General features: G+C 31.3%; 1 protein-coding gene across 2 annotated transcripts in view; it reads right to left on the bottom strand.

Annotated features, from left to right (window-relative positions):
- Nucleotides 1-1,201: 1,201 nt before the first annotated feature.
- LOC106686787 (vanin-like protein 1) overlaps nt 1,202-18,863 on the bottom strand; it is a 25,072-nt gene continuing 7,410 nt past the window's right edge. Inside the window, exons 3-7 of one of the 2 annotated variants that reach the window (XM_014430305.3) lie at nt 18,204-18,320; nt 16,727-16,869; nt 12,841-13,052; nt 10,655-10,867; nt 1,202-3,142 (exon numbers count right to left, since the gene is read on the bottom strand). In XM_014430305.3, the coding sequence (XP_014285791.1) occupies nt 2,361-3,142; nt 10,655-10,867; nt 12,841-13,052; nt 16,727-16,869; nt 18,204-18,320 (1,467 nt within the window). In that variant the 3' untranslated portion in view covers nt 1,202-2,360. Of the gene's footprint in view, nt 3,143-6,106; nt 8,639-10,654; nt 10,868-12,840; nt 13,053-16,726; nt 16,870-18,203; nt 18,321-18,863 lie in introns of those variants that run through there. The other variant, XM_014430304.2, reaches the window with a different exon arrangement.

Here is an 18,863-nt window from a genome sequence, read left to right as displayed (position 1 = left end):
TAAAAGAAAACATATTAAAAACCCCTTATACATCAAAATATGCTATTTACACAAAAAGAGCATATTACAATATATATATATATATATATTTTATCAGTTACTTATCTGTTTAATAAAGGAGGCAATAAACAAAAAGTATATTAATAAAACTGTACAGATAATACTTGAGATAGAAGTTGAATATAAATAAATTATTAAGCAGTACATAAAACTAATTCTTGATATTATGATAACAAACCCATTTAGTTAGTTCACACAGATTGGAACAAATTATTTAAACAATGAATTGTCAAAAAAAAAAAAATTGAGAGTCATAAAGATTGTATTAGAGGACACTGTTGTAAAAAGGAAACCAGTTAAGAGCACTGATTTATTAAATTCTGTATTGAATTAATTGGTATTTTCACTCCACCTGGCACAATCTCTGCTAACTTCAAAGTAACTTATTTTCTATTATATCAACAGCTTTCAGCTATAAACAATTTTGAATTATCTATTTTATTTTTAAGTCTCATAAAAAAAAAAAAAAAAAAAAAAACCTGTTCCACAACTAGCCACGAAGGGTCTGGGGTTCAGTACTTTGTAAGGAAGTACTGTTTCTTGAACAATGGTTGTTCAAAGATGTGATTAGTTCATGCTAACACTCAACGGCCAGGTTTTTTCCCAATTGAGATTACCCATTTTATAGAGGCTGGGTGACTTTTTGGATGTTTATAGAGGTCTTGAACCCGTAGGGTTGACTTACAGCAGATTTAACAGAATAAATGATTATTTACCACAGCTGGATTCGAATCTAGGCCTGAGAGATAGTATCACAGCACCTTACTCACTGAGCTACCCTGCTCCCAAAGACTCAAGAAAACTGATAATAATTTTTAATGAATGTTTTAAATTTTCTATTAAGCTATTTTAATTTTTTTACTAACAAGGTACCAACTTAAATGAGAAGTACACAATCCCAGACTAGAAAAAAAATCATCTTATTTCATTATTATTCTTGTTGTTTTTTTTTTCTCTTTTTTGGCTCAACTGTCCTGTTCTACATACTAAGAGCTGTGAATACAAAGGCAAGGTTTTGAAATAATAAGAAGAAATAAGGGAAGTCAAATGAATTAATGTCATTTTATACTTAATATAATAATTTATTAAATTAAAATATTTTCATTTTTGTTTAATTGATACCTTATTGAACTAAAGAGCAGTGGTTATTACAAGGCTACCATTTTAGTTTAAAATACAATGTTTTTTGTAACTAACGTTTCTAAAATATATCATGTTACTATGGTAAAGATAATTTCAATAATAAAAACATAATGGTTTTCAATAACAACTGTTGGTAATGAAACCATATTTACACCAATCTCTTATTATCCAAATTCTAATGGAAAACAGGGTTTGCCAAGTTAAAGTGACTGTACCCTTAAAGATACTTTAACTTGGCATAGAAACTGAAGATGTAGTAATTTAATGAATCTAATGAAACAATTCAGTAGACTCTTGGGTCTTATTTTTGGCCTACTTTACAACTCAGCTTATACAAGGCATCCAAATTAAAATAGGGGAAGATCAAGGAGGAAAACTAGTTGTAGGGAGCATATAATCACAAAATCTTAGATAAGATTAAATATCATAGAGAAGTTATGCATCAATGTAGATTGGGTATTTGACAAAAATTTGGAAATGATCTCATTAATTTAAATAACACGGTATTCACAGTATATTATAAAAATATTACTGACAAACTAAAATTCTGATGTAACATTCATTAAAATGTTTAGACTAAATAATTTAAATTAGACATATTGAATCCAACAATATAAAATTATAATCAATAAATAATATTAATGAGACAGAATATTAGTTAGGCAGTGGACTTTGATATAGAGGGCTTTGGAATAACAACCATAGCTACATTGATTAACCTTCTATAACCTCTTCTTAGACCTTAGAAGGAGTGTAATGCATTTAAATTACAGAGTTTTTATTTTATTTTTTGTAACTGTTATATTAACCATGTAAGGCTCACCAGGCCGATCTGGTATTTTATATATATAGTTTACCTTCAGGTTGAAAGTATAATGAATATTTTAAATTGTTGGCATAATGTAGTAATTGCTAGATTATCAAATATGCTATGTATTAATCATTGCAAAGAGTGAATTTAGTACAAGATATGGTTGGGGTTTATTATGTTATGTGTACACAATATATTATATTTTGTTAGGGAATGAAATTTATCAACAAATTTTGAAAATCACTATACTTAATTGTCATTAGATGGCTAATTTTTTATTTATTTAATTTTTTTTTACCTTGAAATAAAAAACTATCTTTATTCTTATCGACGTTTCAGTAATTCATTACGCTGAAAATAACGAATGTGGCCTATATGGTGGGAAGTAAGCAGAAGCAGAATAATTAGAAGGTTTTCCACCATCTCTTGAAATTATTCTGGAATATAATCCTGCATATATCAACCTATCTGTTGAATAAGACAGTGTAGATGACCTCTCATCAGAACTGAATTCCAAATTGGAAACATCTGGTGGAGATCCAAATGCTTTAAGACTGGAACTTTTAGAAGAGTCTAATATATTTGGGAAAGTAAAATCCGGAATTTCTTCTTCAGGTGTAGATTTTATAGAAATTTTATTAAATGTTGTGGAGTACAAAAAGATATCCCCATATGATTGAGAATGAATTTGAAGAGGTTTAGCATTTCCAGTTTTTTTTCCACAGCTTGCCATAGAATCGTCTAAACAAGGTATGATGGCACAAACCTGAATACCTTTGGAACCTCCGTCTAGAAAACCCTTTATGCCGTCGAATGTTGCAAATCTATACTGGTAGTGGTAGTAAGAGTCATTTTTTAAGTAAGATATATCCGACATATTTAAATATTTTAGTGGTTTAAATGTAAATGTTACATTGACATAAAAATCACAGCATACAGAACACTGGCACATTCTTGGCTGCATTATTTTGTTTAAATAAAAAGATTCATCTGGACCAGCTGACAATTCCCATATTACTTCTGGTAATAACATATGTGTTCCGTAGTTCTTGAAATCCCCTAGTTCTATTTTGTGAGTGCTGTCGAATCCTGGTGTTAAGGGCTTTAAAATACGACCTTCCAGATTCCCTAATAAAACAGAAATATTTATATTATGGACTTAAATTATGTATATTGATTTAAATAATTTTATCATAATCTTATCATATTTACTTTTACTTGTTACTATACCTCACTTTTGCCGCATCTACTTCATCTATTTGTTTACTTTATACAGCTACCTCTTTACTATATCTACAACTATTTCTAACGAGTATTTTTCCACAATTTATTGGTCTAGTTCTGTATTTAGAATTTTATCATTCCTGTCTGTATTTATTAGTAACTAGTTTCCAATCCACCTATACTTAATTACATTATTATTTCTTTTATATGTTAAAAAAAATATATTGTCTTATTTTCTCTTTATATTTATTTTAAGGTTCTGTTTACTCTTACAATGTTTGTATCTTGTTTTCATTTAGCCCTGATTTGTGTAATCAAAGTTAAGTTAAAGTTTTATATTGTATTGAGCCAGTGCTGCTGTAATCAATTTTACAATTACTTTTGGGATATTCAATTCTAGTTTACAATTTTTGGAAGTCTCTGCACCGCCTACCTATCTTGGGCTACTGCTTTCCAGTTTGCTACATGCAGCTCTTTTGCATCTTTGTTCATTCTGTCTATCCAATTGGTTTTTGGCCTCCCACATGGCCTCTTGTCAACTATACTGGCATTTATTGTTGTCTAAAAAAATCCTGATGGATTGCTTCGAATCATATATCCTGACAACAAAACTAACCAATTTCATAGATTCTTCTTTTGAAGTTTTTATCAACAAAATAACACTGACTGTTGGCAATCTTTCAGTAAACAAACACTGAGGAAACAAAGCATTGGTCCTCCAACAGTTTTTTTTACTCACAATTCACCGAAGTGTGTTGTTTGGCGATCCAAACAAAGAATCCTTAAACTTCGTGAATGACTCTCCGATGTCTCCGTTTTCAAGATGTCCACTCTTGAGCTGGACAAGAGGTGATGAAGACCTCATCCAGCAAACATCATTCCCTTCCCGCGCCTAAGCGACGAAATAAAATGCCAAAAACCAAAACCTGTCTCGATGTTCCATGTAAACATCGATTGTCACACAACAGTTTTGGATTTTTGCAAATGATTTACTTTCTGAATATTATTCTTTAGCACTATTTCTTGACTTCTATTTTTTTCTTAAATTTACTGCATTTTCAATTATGATGGGAAGTTAGAATAGAGTTTAAAATATTTGAATCTGCTCAACATGGCCGCGATTCAACGAACTTTTCGCAAGACACATGCCGCCATCTTGAATTTGAAGGATATTTTTTGTGACTGCATATTTTACTTAACAAAATTGGTTAGCTTGCTTCTAGGTTTTATACTACAAATAAACATGTTGAAATGATAAATCACATAAAACCTACTAACAATCATTTATATATACAAAATAACTAATTATTGGAGAAGTTTGTCGGGGGGGGGGGTGCGGTCAGCAAAGAACAACATAAATAAACAAAACCATATTTATTTATTTTATGCCGACGTTTCGACCTGAGTTTCAGGTCATGATCAGGGGTTATGGCGTAGAAGGTAGGCCTACAACAGCGTAGAGTTGTAGGCCTACCTTCTGCGCTATAACCCCTGATCAAGACCTGAAAACGGCTCTAATGATTTTGATTAAACTGAGTATAGATAGGTCTTATCCTCATTAAAATAGTCTGAGGGCTTTTATACATATTTAAAAAAAAAAAAATTCTAAAGTACTTTTAATTTAGTTTATTTTAAAAAAATAAGCAGGTCTCATAGTTGGCAGTAACAAACAATGGTTAAATTTGGTTAAATACAAAATTTGGTTAAATACAAAATATAAAAGAATTTTTTGAATAACTAAAGGAGAAGGAACAATGATTCTCCCATTTTCAAAGGGAAAAATCGAAACCACACACTCTTTCCTGATAGCATTATGACTTCATAATCTTTAGTTAAACTTATATTTTTGGCAAGAACAAAATTTATATTCATTGTTCCCACCTTGAAATACACTAAAATACGAATTTTTATAGCTATACAAAAATAAATTTTTTTTATTCATAATTTGCACCTTGCCTTTGGAATTTTTCTTTTTTTTTAAAGATCACAAACACAGCAATAACTTTAACATGAGCCCACCATTATACAAATCTTGGGGACATATGTAGGGTTGTAAGAGAAAGTTGTGTCATCCGTGCGGCTCCAGAGTTTTAGTTTGTTAGTCCTGGTAGGCAGAGCTGGGCAAAAGTTAAATAGTTGAAACTAATAGCTAAAATTGCCATGAAAACAACCCTTATTCATGAATGAATCATTGATAAATAAATATTGTATTTGTGACAATTTCAGATATTAGTTTTAACTATAGCTAATTTTTGCTCAGCTCTGCTGGTAGGTACATAGTTCATTTTATAGTAATACTTTACTTGATTTCTATTGTCATTTTGTTCTATATTGAACCTAAATAAAAAGTAGAACTATCTTCAGTTTCAGATTTTTGTAGGTCATTACTTCTATAAAAAATCTTTTATCTTCATTTGATTGAGTTTCGTTATTTTTTAAAAATATATATCTAACTAAAAAAAAAAAATCAAATAAGACTGGCATTTCCATGGTATTAGTAACGAAGATTCAAGATTCAGTCGATAAATATTTCTATAAATTATTTATTGATTATGAATTTTCTCAAGAACAACATTGCCTTGCATTATGGAAGAAAGTCAATAAAAATATTTTTTTAATTACAAGTGATTCAGTCAAATTTTTGGTCACGCTTATTTTTATTATTCAAAGGGTATACCAAGTCTCTTTGAAATTATAAAAAATTACTTTTTCAGTTACATTTGTCTTGATTTTAATGATAATAAAATAATTATAGCAATAAAATTATAAAATAAAAGACAAGTATTTGAAATGGACGACAAGGTTGAAAATTCACATTAATATCTATGTATACAAACTTGCACTAATGACTATAATGTTAGAAATAAATAATGCAAACATCCAGGTTATTTTATTATTACATATATGCATAAGATTGATAGATGAGAAAGTGAAGAAATAATTGATATTACATAAGGTGCAATTGATGTTGGGTAAGGAACTCCAAAATTAGGTAGCATGCATGAAGGATTTTTTGAAGAAAGCTGTTCTAAGAAAAAATATATATATTTCGTGAGTTGTGATTTGATATTTTAAGAGAATACAAAGAATTTGGGGAGATATGCTTGGTTCTAAAGGATCAGAAAAGATAGACAATTAGGAAGTATTGCTGTCGGAAAATAGGGTAAAGCGACTTAAACTAGGCATACAAACTGGAGATGTTGGATTTGCTTGAAATTTAATGAATCTAATGAAACAATTCTAACTAAACCCTCCAGTCTCATTTCATGCCTACCATACAGCTCAGTACATACAAGGCAGTCATAATTGAAGTTGGGAAAGATGATGGAGGCAACTAAGCGTCATACTAAACTAGTTATATGAAGTGTAGAGCCACAAAATATTAAGATAACATAGTGAAGTTATACAAAGTAAAATGAGCATTTGACTAAAATGTAGAAATGATCTCATTCATTTAAACAACAGAGTATTCACAGGAGATTGTACAAATATTGACAAACTGAAATTCTAGAGTAACACTAATTAAAATTTTTAACCTAAGTAATTAAAATTAGACATATTAAATTCAACAATATAAAATTATAATCAATAATATTACTTGGCAGCGGATTTTAATTTAGAGGGCTGTAGAATAACAGCCATAGCTATATCGATAAACTTTTTATAATCTCCTCTACCTTGGACACTTCCAGGACGAGTGATGGTAGAAGGTTGGGTCTCTTCCATTCGTATGCGTGGCATATTTGACAGTTGAAAGTTCCTGCTGCACTCTCTATGTCAGAAATGGCTAGGCAGAAGCATTAAAAGGGAAAAAAAATAAGTTGATAATTACTCAAAATGTGTTCACATTTTGTTGTTGTTATTGTTTTTCTGAATTACTATTAATTCTGTCACTTTTTTTGTTGTAAACATTTAATATTCTAAAAAATAATGTTTACTGTTTATACTTTTTTTTCTTTATTAAACAACATTCTTCTAATCTAAACAACTAATAACGGGAGGGTTTTACAGATAATGACATTAAGTTGCCTTCAAGGGGCATGGTCTAATCCTCACCCCTTAGTCTCATTGTTGGGGCACCCTCTCCCCCCTTAGCCTCGGACAGTAAATTGTATCATTATTTTTTATAACATTTAATGTTTACAACAAAAAAGTAACTGAGAATTAATAGCAGCAATTCAAAAACAAATATCAATAACAAAATGTGAGTGTTGTTTGAGTAACTCAACTTTTTTTTTTATCCCCTGCCTAACCATTCCTGACATACAGGGTGTGGCAGCAACTCTCAGTTGTCAAATATGGCCTACCAGATGCCACACCTAGGAAAGGAATAGACCCTTGAATTAGTAATAATAGAAGTTGTTAAAATATTATTTACCAGATTGTCTAATCTGTTATGTTTTAGTCATTCCAAACAGAGCATTAAGTACAAAATATAGATGGAGTTTATCATGTTCTGTGTACATAATATATTGTATATCGTTAGGGAAATTAGATTTATTTAACAATTCTGTGAATTGTAGTGATTAGTTATCTTTATTATTGCAATTTTTTTATTTTTTTAAATTTTCAATGTATTATATGGCTACTTTTTTATTACCTTGCAGTACAAAATTCATTGGACTGAAAATAAGGGATGCGGCCTATATGGTGGGAAATAAGCAGGAGCGGAATAATTAGAAGGTTTTCCACCATCTCTCGAACTTATCCTGGAATATAATCCTGCATAAATCAACCTATCTGTTGAATAAGACAGTTTAGATGACCTCTCATCAGAACTGAATTCCAAATTGGAAACGTCTGGTGGAGATCCAAATGCTTTAAGACTGGAACTTTTAGAAGAATCTAATATATTTGGGAAAGTAAAATCTGGAATTTCTTCTTCAGGTGTAGATTTTATAGAAATTTTATTAAATGTTGTGGAGTACAAAAAGATATCTCCATGTGATTGAGAATGAATTTGAAGAGGTTTAGCATTTCCGGTTTTCTTCCAACAGCTTGTCAGGGAATCATCTAAACAAGGAATGATGGCGCAAACCTGAATACCTTTGGAACCTCCGTCTGGGAAATCCTTTATACCATCGAATGTTGCAAATCTATACTGATAGTGATAGAAAGAGTCATTTTTTAAGTAAGATAAGTCTGACATATTTAAATATTTTAGGGGTTTAAATGTGAATGTTACATTAACATAAAAATCACAGCATACAGAACATTGGCACGTTCTTGGATGCATTATTTCATTTAAATAATAAGATCCGTCTGGACCAGCTGACAATTCCTTTATTACTTCTGGTAATAACATATCTGTTGCATAGTTCTGGAAATTCTCAGGTTCTATTTCGTGAGTGCTGTCGACTCCTGGTGTTAAAGGTTCTAAAATACGATCTTCCGATTTTCCTGATAAAACAGAAATTTTTTATTATGCACTTAAATTGTGTATATTGATTTAATTAATCTTATAAGTATCTAATATATTAGGCCTCTTAATATCTTGTTAAATAATGTCAAAGTCGAATATGAATGGTTTAATTCTTAATATAACAGTCAGTTCTTGACAAAGTATGATATATGCTTTCTAATTTGATGGATCAAACTAATAAATATAAAAGGTTGTTTAATTATATAATGTTGTATAAAAGCAGGAGTACTTCAGGTATATGTCAGAGATGGGTAAAAATTAACTTTAGTTGAAACTAACAGCAGAAAATTGCCATAGATACGACCCTTATTCATGAATGAACCATTTATTAATAAATATCGTATCCATGGCAATTTGAACTATTAGTTTCGACTTTAGCTAATTTTTGCCTAACTCTGTTTTTTTCAAAACAGTATTTACATATGAATCTGTGCATTCATCAATAGCATTGATAAAAAGAAATTACAAAGCAACGCAATTACTTATTCAATGTATTTTAATTTTTATTTAATTAATAATTATGAAATTTATTCACATGTTTATTTTTTTAAATTCAACTTTTCAATAAAATTTATGTCATACAGAGTAAAAAAAAAGTTAAGAAAATTAATTATTGAAGGTTTTCTAATATACTGCACAGTTTTAATTAGCTTTCAACTACTTTGTAAATTCGAGGCTCATATAAACCACATCTAATGGAATAATTCTTTATAATTAATTAATTAATTTTTTTTAATCTAGTTCAGTATGTTATTTTATTAATAATGTTGAAAATTATGCACAGATTATGTTTTTATTTTTTACAATTATACTTTTTTTTTTTAATTATATCACAAATTCATTCATTTCTGGGTTTTCACTCATTCATCTCAGTCAACTGCAAAGTGCCTCCAACGGTTTTCAGATTGCCTTCCAACTACCCAAAAGTAGTTGAAAGAAGAACAGGCTTTCCTGCAGCTATCTCTGTAATTCAGAATAGAAACATCTTCACAGGGAGTTAATTTCTGCCTCTCAGTGCAGTGTATGACTGGGCTATATGTGTAGGTCCCTCTAGTTACTATTGAGTACTCAACTGTACCAAAGAACTAGAATCTGGTTTGGAGACAGAGGGGAGGAGGTGAGTGTCTCCATACTCCTAGATCAGCTGTTCCTAAGGTGCCTCAAGTGTATGCCAGAGGTGCCTCAATCTAATATCACTTTCTCAAAATATTACAAAAAAGACAGGAAAAACCATTAAAATTAAAATAGCAAATATATAGTGCATTTTAGTCTTTACTTTTAAATGCTCTAAAGATAATTGACAGCATTTTATTTTTTTTATCTCGTCAAGGGTGCCCCAAAATATTTTAGGTCAAGATGGGTGCTATGGCAAAAAATGTTCGGGGGTCAAAAAGACAATCCTAAATATAAAAAAATTAGAACTTTCACTTAACATAAAATATCTATAAGCCATAAACAACATGATAAGAAGGATCGCCATTAAAACTTCCCGCTTCATAGACATTGTTAAGGCAAGATTAAAACCTTATACTGAAACCTTTTTTTTTAGTGGCGTAAGCATGTTTTTCTTTCGGGGGATGGGAAAGGAGGGTCCATCATTCAAGGATATACTTTTAAGAAATCCACTCAAACCAAGAAAAATGCATGACATAATACTTTTTATGCCAACATATATTATTAATGAAATAACAAAATAGATTAATGTAATTTTTGTTAACACCTATGAATAGATTAAAATGTTTTGATTTTGATAGAGAGGGGGTCTTACACTGCTGTATATAATTATTTCTCCATTCCTATGGTTTGTTATGTGATGCTATTTAGCCCTAAGCCTATCTAACTAAAAAAAAATAATTCAAATAGGATCGGTATTCTATTTGTATAGTTCTGAAATGCGTTCAAACGAACAAATTCTTCAGTTTAATATAATGGTATAGACTTTGTTTTGTGCTGTTAATCATTTGTATATTTATATCTGAATGCTTTATAAATACCTATTATACAATGTTCCGCGTTACTTCTCATCTTTTTCAATACCTTGCCAGTCAAAATTCGAGTTTCATTCCTCTCATTGATAATATTAATCAGAGTGCCTTTTCTACCTGCAAATATTCCACTTCCTGTGCTCCCTTGTTCTAAAGAAGTAACTCCTGCTGAAAGGAGGTTACTGTCTGTCATATAAGCCCAGCCAAACTGAATCTGAACAGCTTAAACAAAAATTTAGATTAAATTAATTATTAAATATTAATCAAATTGATTGATTGAACGAAAAAATAACTCAGTTAATGTGATTTTAACACTTATGATATGTTTTTTTATTAATGAAACTTGTGTGTGTATTGAAGATAAAAAGCATCAATATATACTTGTAACAAAAATTTTCAGGTATAGTATTTATGAAAACATATAATTTTAATAATTTCTTACTCCTATGATTCCCAACAACTGATTTTAATTCACCAAATGACCATATCTGCCTGTATTTTGTACTTATACTCATTGTACATTGTAATTATACTCCACATAATTATTCATTACATTACTAATAGAATTAGCTGTATATTTGTGCTTTAGGGATATTATTTATTTAGGTATTACTAAATCCTTATTTTTATCGTATTCTGTATCATCTTGTTCTATTCTTATTCATAATCACCACAGTCATTCCCTCTTCTACCGCTGTGCGGTGTGAGGATCCCGCTTATATTGTCTGACCCAAATGTTTCTTTCTTGAACCAGCTCTCTTCTCTTACTCCAGTCCATTCACTTCACACTTCATCCTTACACTGTCCTCCCAGGCGATGTGAGACCTTCCTCTAGGTCTTTTCCCTTCTGTGTGGATCTCGTAAGTCTTTCTGGCGCTTTTATCTGGATCCATCCTAAAGGGGCTTCATATGTTGGCCGCTCGCCATAAATCGGAGGGTTGTACGAATGCTCAGTAAACAAAGAGCGGACCATCCACATGTCAGTGTTTTTCAGAGAGGCAAGCGTGGCGGACTTACTAGTGGTTTCAGCTATATTGCACTGGGATTATATTATTTTTATTACAAAAACAAAAGAAAATGAAAGGAGATTAAATGAAATTAAATATAAATAATTAAGATTAAAAATAAAACTTATTATAAAGAGTAACAACAAACATCTTTAACATCCTAACACCTCAATTGCAACTAAAGAACAATGATGGAGATGATACACGAGCGCCCTCACGAACCCCCTTTGATCTGTGTCCAAAAAACCGACTCTCGACGGATCGCCAACGAGCTTAGGCCAAACCAAGCCAAACCACATGCTCGCGTATGTCTGAGTTCGCCTCGGCTTGGCCAACATGTAGAAGCCCCTTAAGAAGATGTCCAAACCATCTTAGTTTGTGCCCCTCCAGAATGGTCTCAGCCGGTCTGAAGTCGAGATTAGCCCGTATGGTAGCGTTCCATATTCTATATATCTCTCCGTGTCTTTCTTTCTATTTTTCGCAGATATCTCATCCCCATGGCATGTAGCTGACTTCTGTGTTTTGGATGGGGGTCCGCGATTCTGAAGAGTAAGGTAGGATAGGAAGGAAGGTCAATTTATGGACGGTTAGTTTGGTCTGCTTTATCACCTCTCTTCTTCCCAGAAGATTCCGTCTGACCATACTGAACATCTTCCCTGCCGCTCCAATTTTTTGGGCCACTTCCTCGTCAATGTAACAACTTTCATTGAGATTAGCTCCTAGATATTTAAAACTCTCGATCTGCTCTAATCTTTGTACTGTTAGCTTTAGTACCCTCATTATCCTTCTGGAGTTTCTTTCCAATTCTCATGTATTTAGTCTTCTCCGGATTAATCCTCATATTTATTACGGCTAATTCCTCTTAGAGGACATTTATGTTATGCTGGAGGTCTCGGCCATTGGCAAGGAGTAAGACGAGGTCGTAAGCGAAGGCCAATAGGGAAAATTTGGTAGCGGTTTTATTGTTATTATTATATTAATTTACTATTCGTCAATTGCATTCCATAAAAATGCTTAATTTTGTTAGTAACTTTTTTAAACGAAAAAGTCAGAACATCTTATAACCTTCCCGTGAAAATCCTAAGCATTTAGAAAAATCCCTTTCACAATCGGAGAACAGTATGGCAGTGCATAAAGTACGAACAAACAAATATTCACATTTACATATTAGATTATAAATAAACTTACATAGGCCGAGTTGCAGCTCTGCATAAAACCAATTTGGGTAAATAAAATCCGTAATATTCTTTTCATTAACCAGGGTTAAAGCTGGTTCTTTGTGAAATATATCGGCACATATGAATACTCCGAACCGGACACAAAAATCTGTTTCGAAGATAGCAATGTCAGGTACCTTTGTAGTGTTTACTTTCTCATAATATAAGTTGAATTTCCGATACCTGCGAACAAAATATGATAGAATGATTACATTAAAACTTTCTAGTCTAAAATAAATATTAATTTATTTACAACTTTATATAATATTGTGTATATGTGTAATACGTATAATATTGTGTCACTAAGGCTTGGGATGAAAAGAATAGATAAAAGGGAACCCTACCATTTGCAATATTTGAAAATCTACCCCCAGCTTCTTAAGTTGTGGTTTAACATTCACCCTGTAGTGATCTAACTGCCGAGACGTGAACCATTACAGTTATCAGTCAAACATCGTATATGTGCTCTATTTCTTTTTTTATTCTTTTAAACTTATTTATTCATTAAATTATTTCTTTTAACTTTTTGTTTTTTATATCTATATATTTGTATTTTTTAAAATTTATTTATTTGATTTTATATTGCTATTTAATGATAAATTCGATTAATTTGTTTAACGGATCGAACGCGGGCAGCGGATCACTGGAGACGAGAGGTCTGAGAGAGTGAAATAGGGGAAATAAAATTTCCAATCAAATGGAATAAAATAGTTAAATAGAAAAAAAAATTAAAATATTTGTATTCAGTGTGTAGATGTATATTGATTATAAAAGGAAAAGGTAGGAGAAAAAAATTGCTGTTATATTAAAAAAAATATGTTATATCATATGTATTTTATATATGACCGATCATGGATTGATCGGTATGCTGGGAATTGTAGCAACCCCATGTATTTGGACAGCATAGCTAAATAAAGCATTTCTCTCATTACTTTCACACATGCAATAATCATGTCATTTACTGTCATATTACTAAATGTGTTAATATGTTAATAAATTGAATAATACTTCTAATCCACTAAAAGCTAATGTCTTATAAGTAGCATTTCTCGATGGAGTTTTTAAGCCCAGAAGTACCATCGGTACAAACTTGACAAGCCTTAGGTGTGAAAATACTCTTTAAGGTTTGGTATATTGGTATTAATTACATTGGTATAGTATTCTAAATTTATTATTGGTAATGCAATTTGTAATATTTTTCCACTCTTCCACTTTTGGGTCCCTTGTCATGTCTTTTTGCCAGGATCTACATTGAATATCTGTAGGACTTTCCATCCTCTTCACGAACGTAAGCGAATCCCTTACTGAGTAGAATTTCCATCCTGCGGGCATTTACGGTGAATATACGTAAAACTCGCCAATCATCCAGTCAGTTCGTCATCTATCCAGCTTACCCTATGTATTGAACATGCATTGCTAAACCATCTGATGTAGATAACCTTACCTCTTAAATGGTGCCAAGACTAATTATACACAGTACCATGACAACCCATTCCTTAGAATATTTTAGTTATTTACATTGACATAATATTGTGTTTGGACACAAAAGAATATTCTTATTATAAAGTGTTTACATTTGCAGCATGTAAGGGAAAAGTACAAAATAAAATTATTTCATGATATAATTTAAAAAAAATTAAATCTATATGCTAAGAGTTATAGTACAAGACGCCAAGAGGAGAAAAAAGGCAGTTATCTCACCCCAATTTTTTATTATATTAATGAAAACTATGTATAATTACTAGCCAAAATTGATGAGTCTGCCAAGTATAGGTAGGGGGAATAAAAAATCGCGGCTGTTTCAAAGCGATAAAAAAAATGTTTTTTCATTCGGAGCTCTATATCTTAAAAAGTAGGAACAACACAAGAAAACCTAAGAGAACGTAATTTAAAGAATAGTAAATTTTCTAAAATATGAGCCCTAATAGAGTTATTTACGCTTAATATTTTTCGAGATATAGCTTTTTAAAAAGCAACCTTTCGGAAACATATTGTATGGGACGTACTGAAAACTCAGTAGTTAGTGAATTTATTTTGAAAAATTTATATCTCAAAAACCATTTGACGTACAGATGTCTATTAGCAGTCAAATTAAAGCTAGTTTAATGAGCTATAAAGTAGTTTATGATGTTTATCTTCCTAGGAGTAATAGTTTACATGAAATTTGCTAAAATAAATTGATTTATAGTTGTTCGGACAAATTTTCATTTGCCAAATTTATATTCATATGTGAATATCATAAAAACTACTACATCTACGAAGATAAGTGTCATAAACTACTTTATAGAAAGTTAAATTTCCTTTATTTTGAGTGTTGGCAGACATATGTGCGTCCTATGGATCTAGAGATATTGTTTTTCAAAAATCCAACATTTTATACGAACTACTAGAAATTAACATTTTGTTAGTTTATTTTGTCAAATATCATAACTATTTTGTAGTAAATTATCTAGCTTTAATTTGAGCACTGGCAGGCATCTGTACGTCCAATGGTTTCTGAAATGAAGTTTTTCATAAATCAAACTTATTGTCGGAACAACTATAAATCAATTTATTTTAGCAAATATTATGAAAACTACTATTTCTACGAAGGTAAAGGTCATAAACGTCTTTATAGTCCATTGTACTAGCTTTAATTAGAGTGCTAATAGACATCTGCACGTCACATAGTTCCTGAGATATTGATTTCACAAAATAAATTATTTAACTACTAATCTTTCAGTAGATTTTTAAGAAATTTTATTTTTTTAAAAAGCCATATCTCGAGAACTCTCCATAGCTCTTTTAGGGCTAATATTTCAGGAAATTTACTCTTCTTTAAATAATGTTCTCTTAGATTTTCTAGTGTTGTTTGTTTTTAAGATATAGAGCTCCGAATGAAAAATTAATGTTTTGAAACAGCCGCCATTTTTTATTCCCTCTACCTATACTTGGCAGACTCATCAATTATTACTAGTAATTATAACTTGTTTTCATTAAAGTAATCCAAAATTGGGGTGAGATAACTGCCTTTTTTTCTTCCCGGATATTGTATTATTAGGTGGTGCAGTACTTTGTAAGAAAGTACTGTTACTAGATCAACGGTTGTGCAAGGAGGTGATTTGGTCAGAATCATGACGACTGTGTAGATCTAGCTAGTGCTTTTCAGTTTGCTTCATGCAGCTCTTTCACATTTTTGTTGATTCTCTCTGTCCATCTGGTTTTTGGCCTCCAACGTGTTCTCTTGCCAACTGTACTGGTTCTTCTCCTGTGTTAAGACTCTGATGCCAAGTCGCTTCTGTGATTGTAAGGAGGACTTTTCTGTTCAAATTTCTCGATTCTGCTTTCTCTGGTACTCTATCTCAGTCCGTTGATCATTTCTTGATGTTATTGTAGAACCGAGGTATTTGAAACTGTCTACTTTCGGGAACGATTTGCCATCCACGTAGACCGCGTAGTTAGGGTGGATTTTTCGGCTTACAATCATGTATTTTGTTTTATTTTCATTTACTTGGCCGCCGATTTCTTCTTCTTCCGTTAATAGAGTCTTTGAGAGTCATTCCACGTTGTCGTTGGTCTTGGCGTACGACTTTATGTTTCATTTTGACATGCATCCCACCATTTTCGCGAGAAATTCTTCTAATTACTTTTTCTAGGACTAAATTTAACAGCATTGGTGAGAGTCCATAATCTTGTCTCAGATGACTATTGTGGACAAAATTAAACTCATCTTTATCCAAGCACCTTGGACCATACTCGCCCCGATTGATGGTAGAACATAGTGTAGCATATATATGTTATATTCTCAATGGCCTAATTAAAATAAAAACTAATAACAGACTTAAAATTAAATTAAAATGAAAAAGGAGAACATATACTTGGAAATAACGATTCCCTTCCTGTCGAAAACAATATTTGCATTGTACGTTAATTCCTCACCGGTGCTCAGATCTTTCTCCATAATGTTGATTGAGACGTAGATTTGGTTGTCTCTTGCTGCTTTTGACAACATTCTAATAACCTGGAAAATGATTTTTTTGTTTAATATCTTTATTGAAATTTACGACTGTAATTACATAATACATTTAGTAAATATGATCTTAGTTAAAATGGAATGTTACAGGCGTATAGAGCAACTACCCATTGGTACTCTAATAACATTTTACATTAGCTGGTCTTGTGGCCATCTTCTTTTCAGGCGCCTCGGAGGATTGTCAGGAATGGAAGAGGATGCAAGGTTAGAAACTAGGGGGATTGACTGGTTAGGGAGTTTATAATGGAAGGAGTGATATCTGGTTCGGGCTAGATCGGTTACATAGGGAACATTAAGGTCTTTATGTATGATTTTATTTGTGACAAAGTATGGAGCTTTGGAAATCGATTTAAAAAAAAAAGTAACATGATAGGGCGTAGCACATGTCTAGATTTAAGTTAATTTAATGTCATAAACAAAATAGGGTAATTTTGACTGAAATTAGTGACCTGGATAGAATAGCCTGCAAAAAATTTAAATAAATGGAATTTGGTCCGGGTACGGTCAATTAAAACTCAAATAGTAAATTGGTGCACTATTTTATTAGAGCCAACGTAAAATAGTACACCAATTTACTACTTGAGTTTTAATTGAGCGCACCCGGACCAAATTCCATTTATTGATACACACGGTCAATCAGCAATCTTCCATTAAATAATTTATGTGAGTGTAAATTGGTTTTTAAGATTGTCCTTAAGGATGGCCGAAAAGTTGGACTTTTGAGAAAATAAAGAATGTTTTGAGACTTTAATTTGGATATAATTGGTTTTATTCAAACAATAATAATAAAATCTTAAATTAGATAGAAGTAAGACTGTCGTGTTGATCGTTTAAGAGCCCTGGTAGAAATAAAACATTTCATTTTCATTATGTATTTTTGTATAATAAATATAATTAGTTTTCTGATTTAATATATTTGTTAATTAATTGTTTGAGAGTGTTTATATCAATTATAACAACAACTATAAAATTTATCGTATACATATAATATAAGTATTTATAGTATAAATAGTCTACTTTGTTCTCAACAAAATTTATTTTAAACTTATCTATTATTATCCTACGTTTCGGCCCATAGGCTATTATAAGGAGACAACTTTAATTATTGACGTGCCACAATTCATTTGAAAACGCTCATCATCTACAGGCCAATTGCCCATTACATAATAAAATCATACGAACTCACTAAATCAACAACTATTTTTTAAAAAATTTTCTTCTTACTGAACACTATAACAATAAACCCTACCTATAACAGAAGAAAAAGAAAAACACATTATTAAATAATAACTTCTGAATTATAAATACTTTTAAATACTCACTGGGTGTAGATTAGGATTGTCTGCCGGTGCTGGTTCGTTCTTGCCAAATGGTATTTCCACAAACTCATTCTCATATTCGTAACACAAACCGTACTCAGGAAATACTAGAATATCTGCCTGGAAACAGAGTAACGAGATGAGTTCACATTAATATATCTATAATGAACAATATATGTTTTATGAAAACCAATGTGATTGTAGCTTAAATTAAGCTAAAGTATTTTTAATTAGGAATTAAAGTTAAAATTATTAATAAAAACTTTTTTTTCCTTCCTCCTAATTTAATTTATTAAACAGATACAATATATACAGAGTGGCGCAGTGGAAACGTGCTTGGACCATTAATCAAAAGTAATTGTAACTTAAAATTTATAATAGCTTTAAACACATTTAATCTATGGATATCATTTAATAAGGAACTATAAAAATGTGTATTGATAATATCCGTAGCTGTCAGTCGATATTACCCAAACTATCGATAGTTAGAACTATCAAACTATTACTTACCCTATCAAGCCTCTCAAGATTTTGTTTATTATTATTAGTTGCCCATCGTCTGGAATCTCGAGTGCTCTTTTATGTCAAGTGGTCCAATTAATAGATTGTTCACCAGAGAGTGGACTCTCTCTCTCTCTCTCTCTCTCTCTCTCTCTCTCTCTC

Source organism: Halyomorpha halys, unplaced genomic scaffold (genome assembly GCF_000696795.3).
Source record: "Halyomorpha halys isolate HHAL.00 unplaced genomic scaffold, Hhal_1.1 Scaffold876.1, whole genome shotgun sequence".
Taxonomy (NCBI): domain Eukaryota; kingdom Metazoa; phylum Arthropoda; class Insecta; order Hemiptera; family Pentatomidae; genus Halyomorpha; species Halyomorpha halys.
This window is presented reverse-complemented; position numbering and strand designations above follow the sequence as displayed.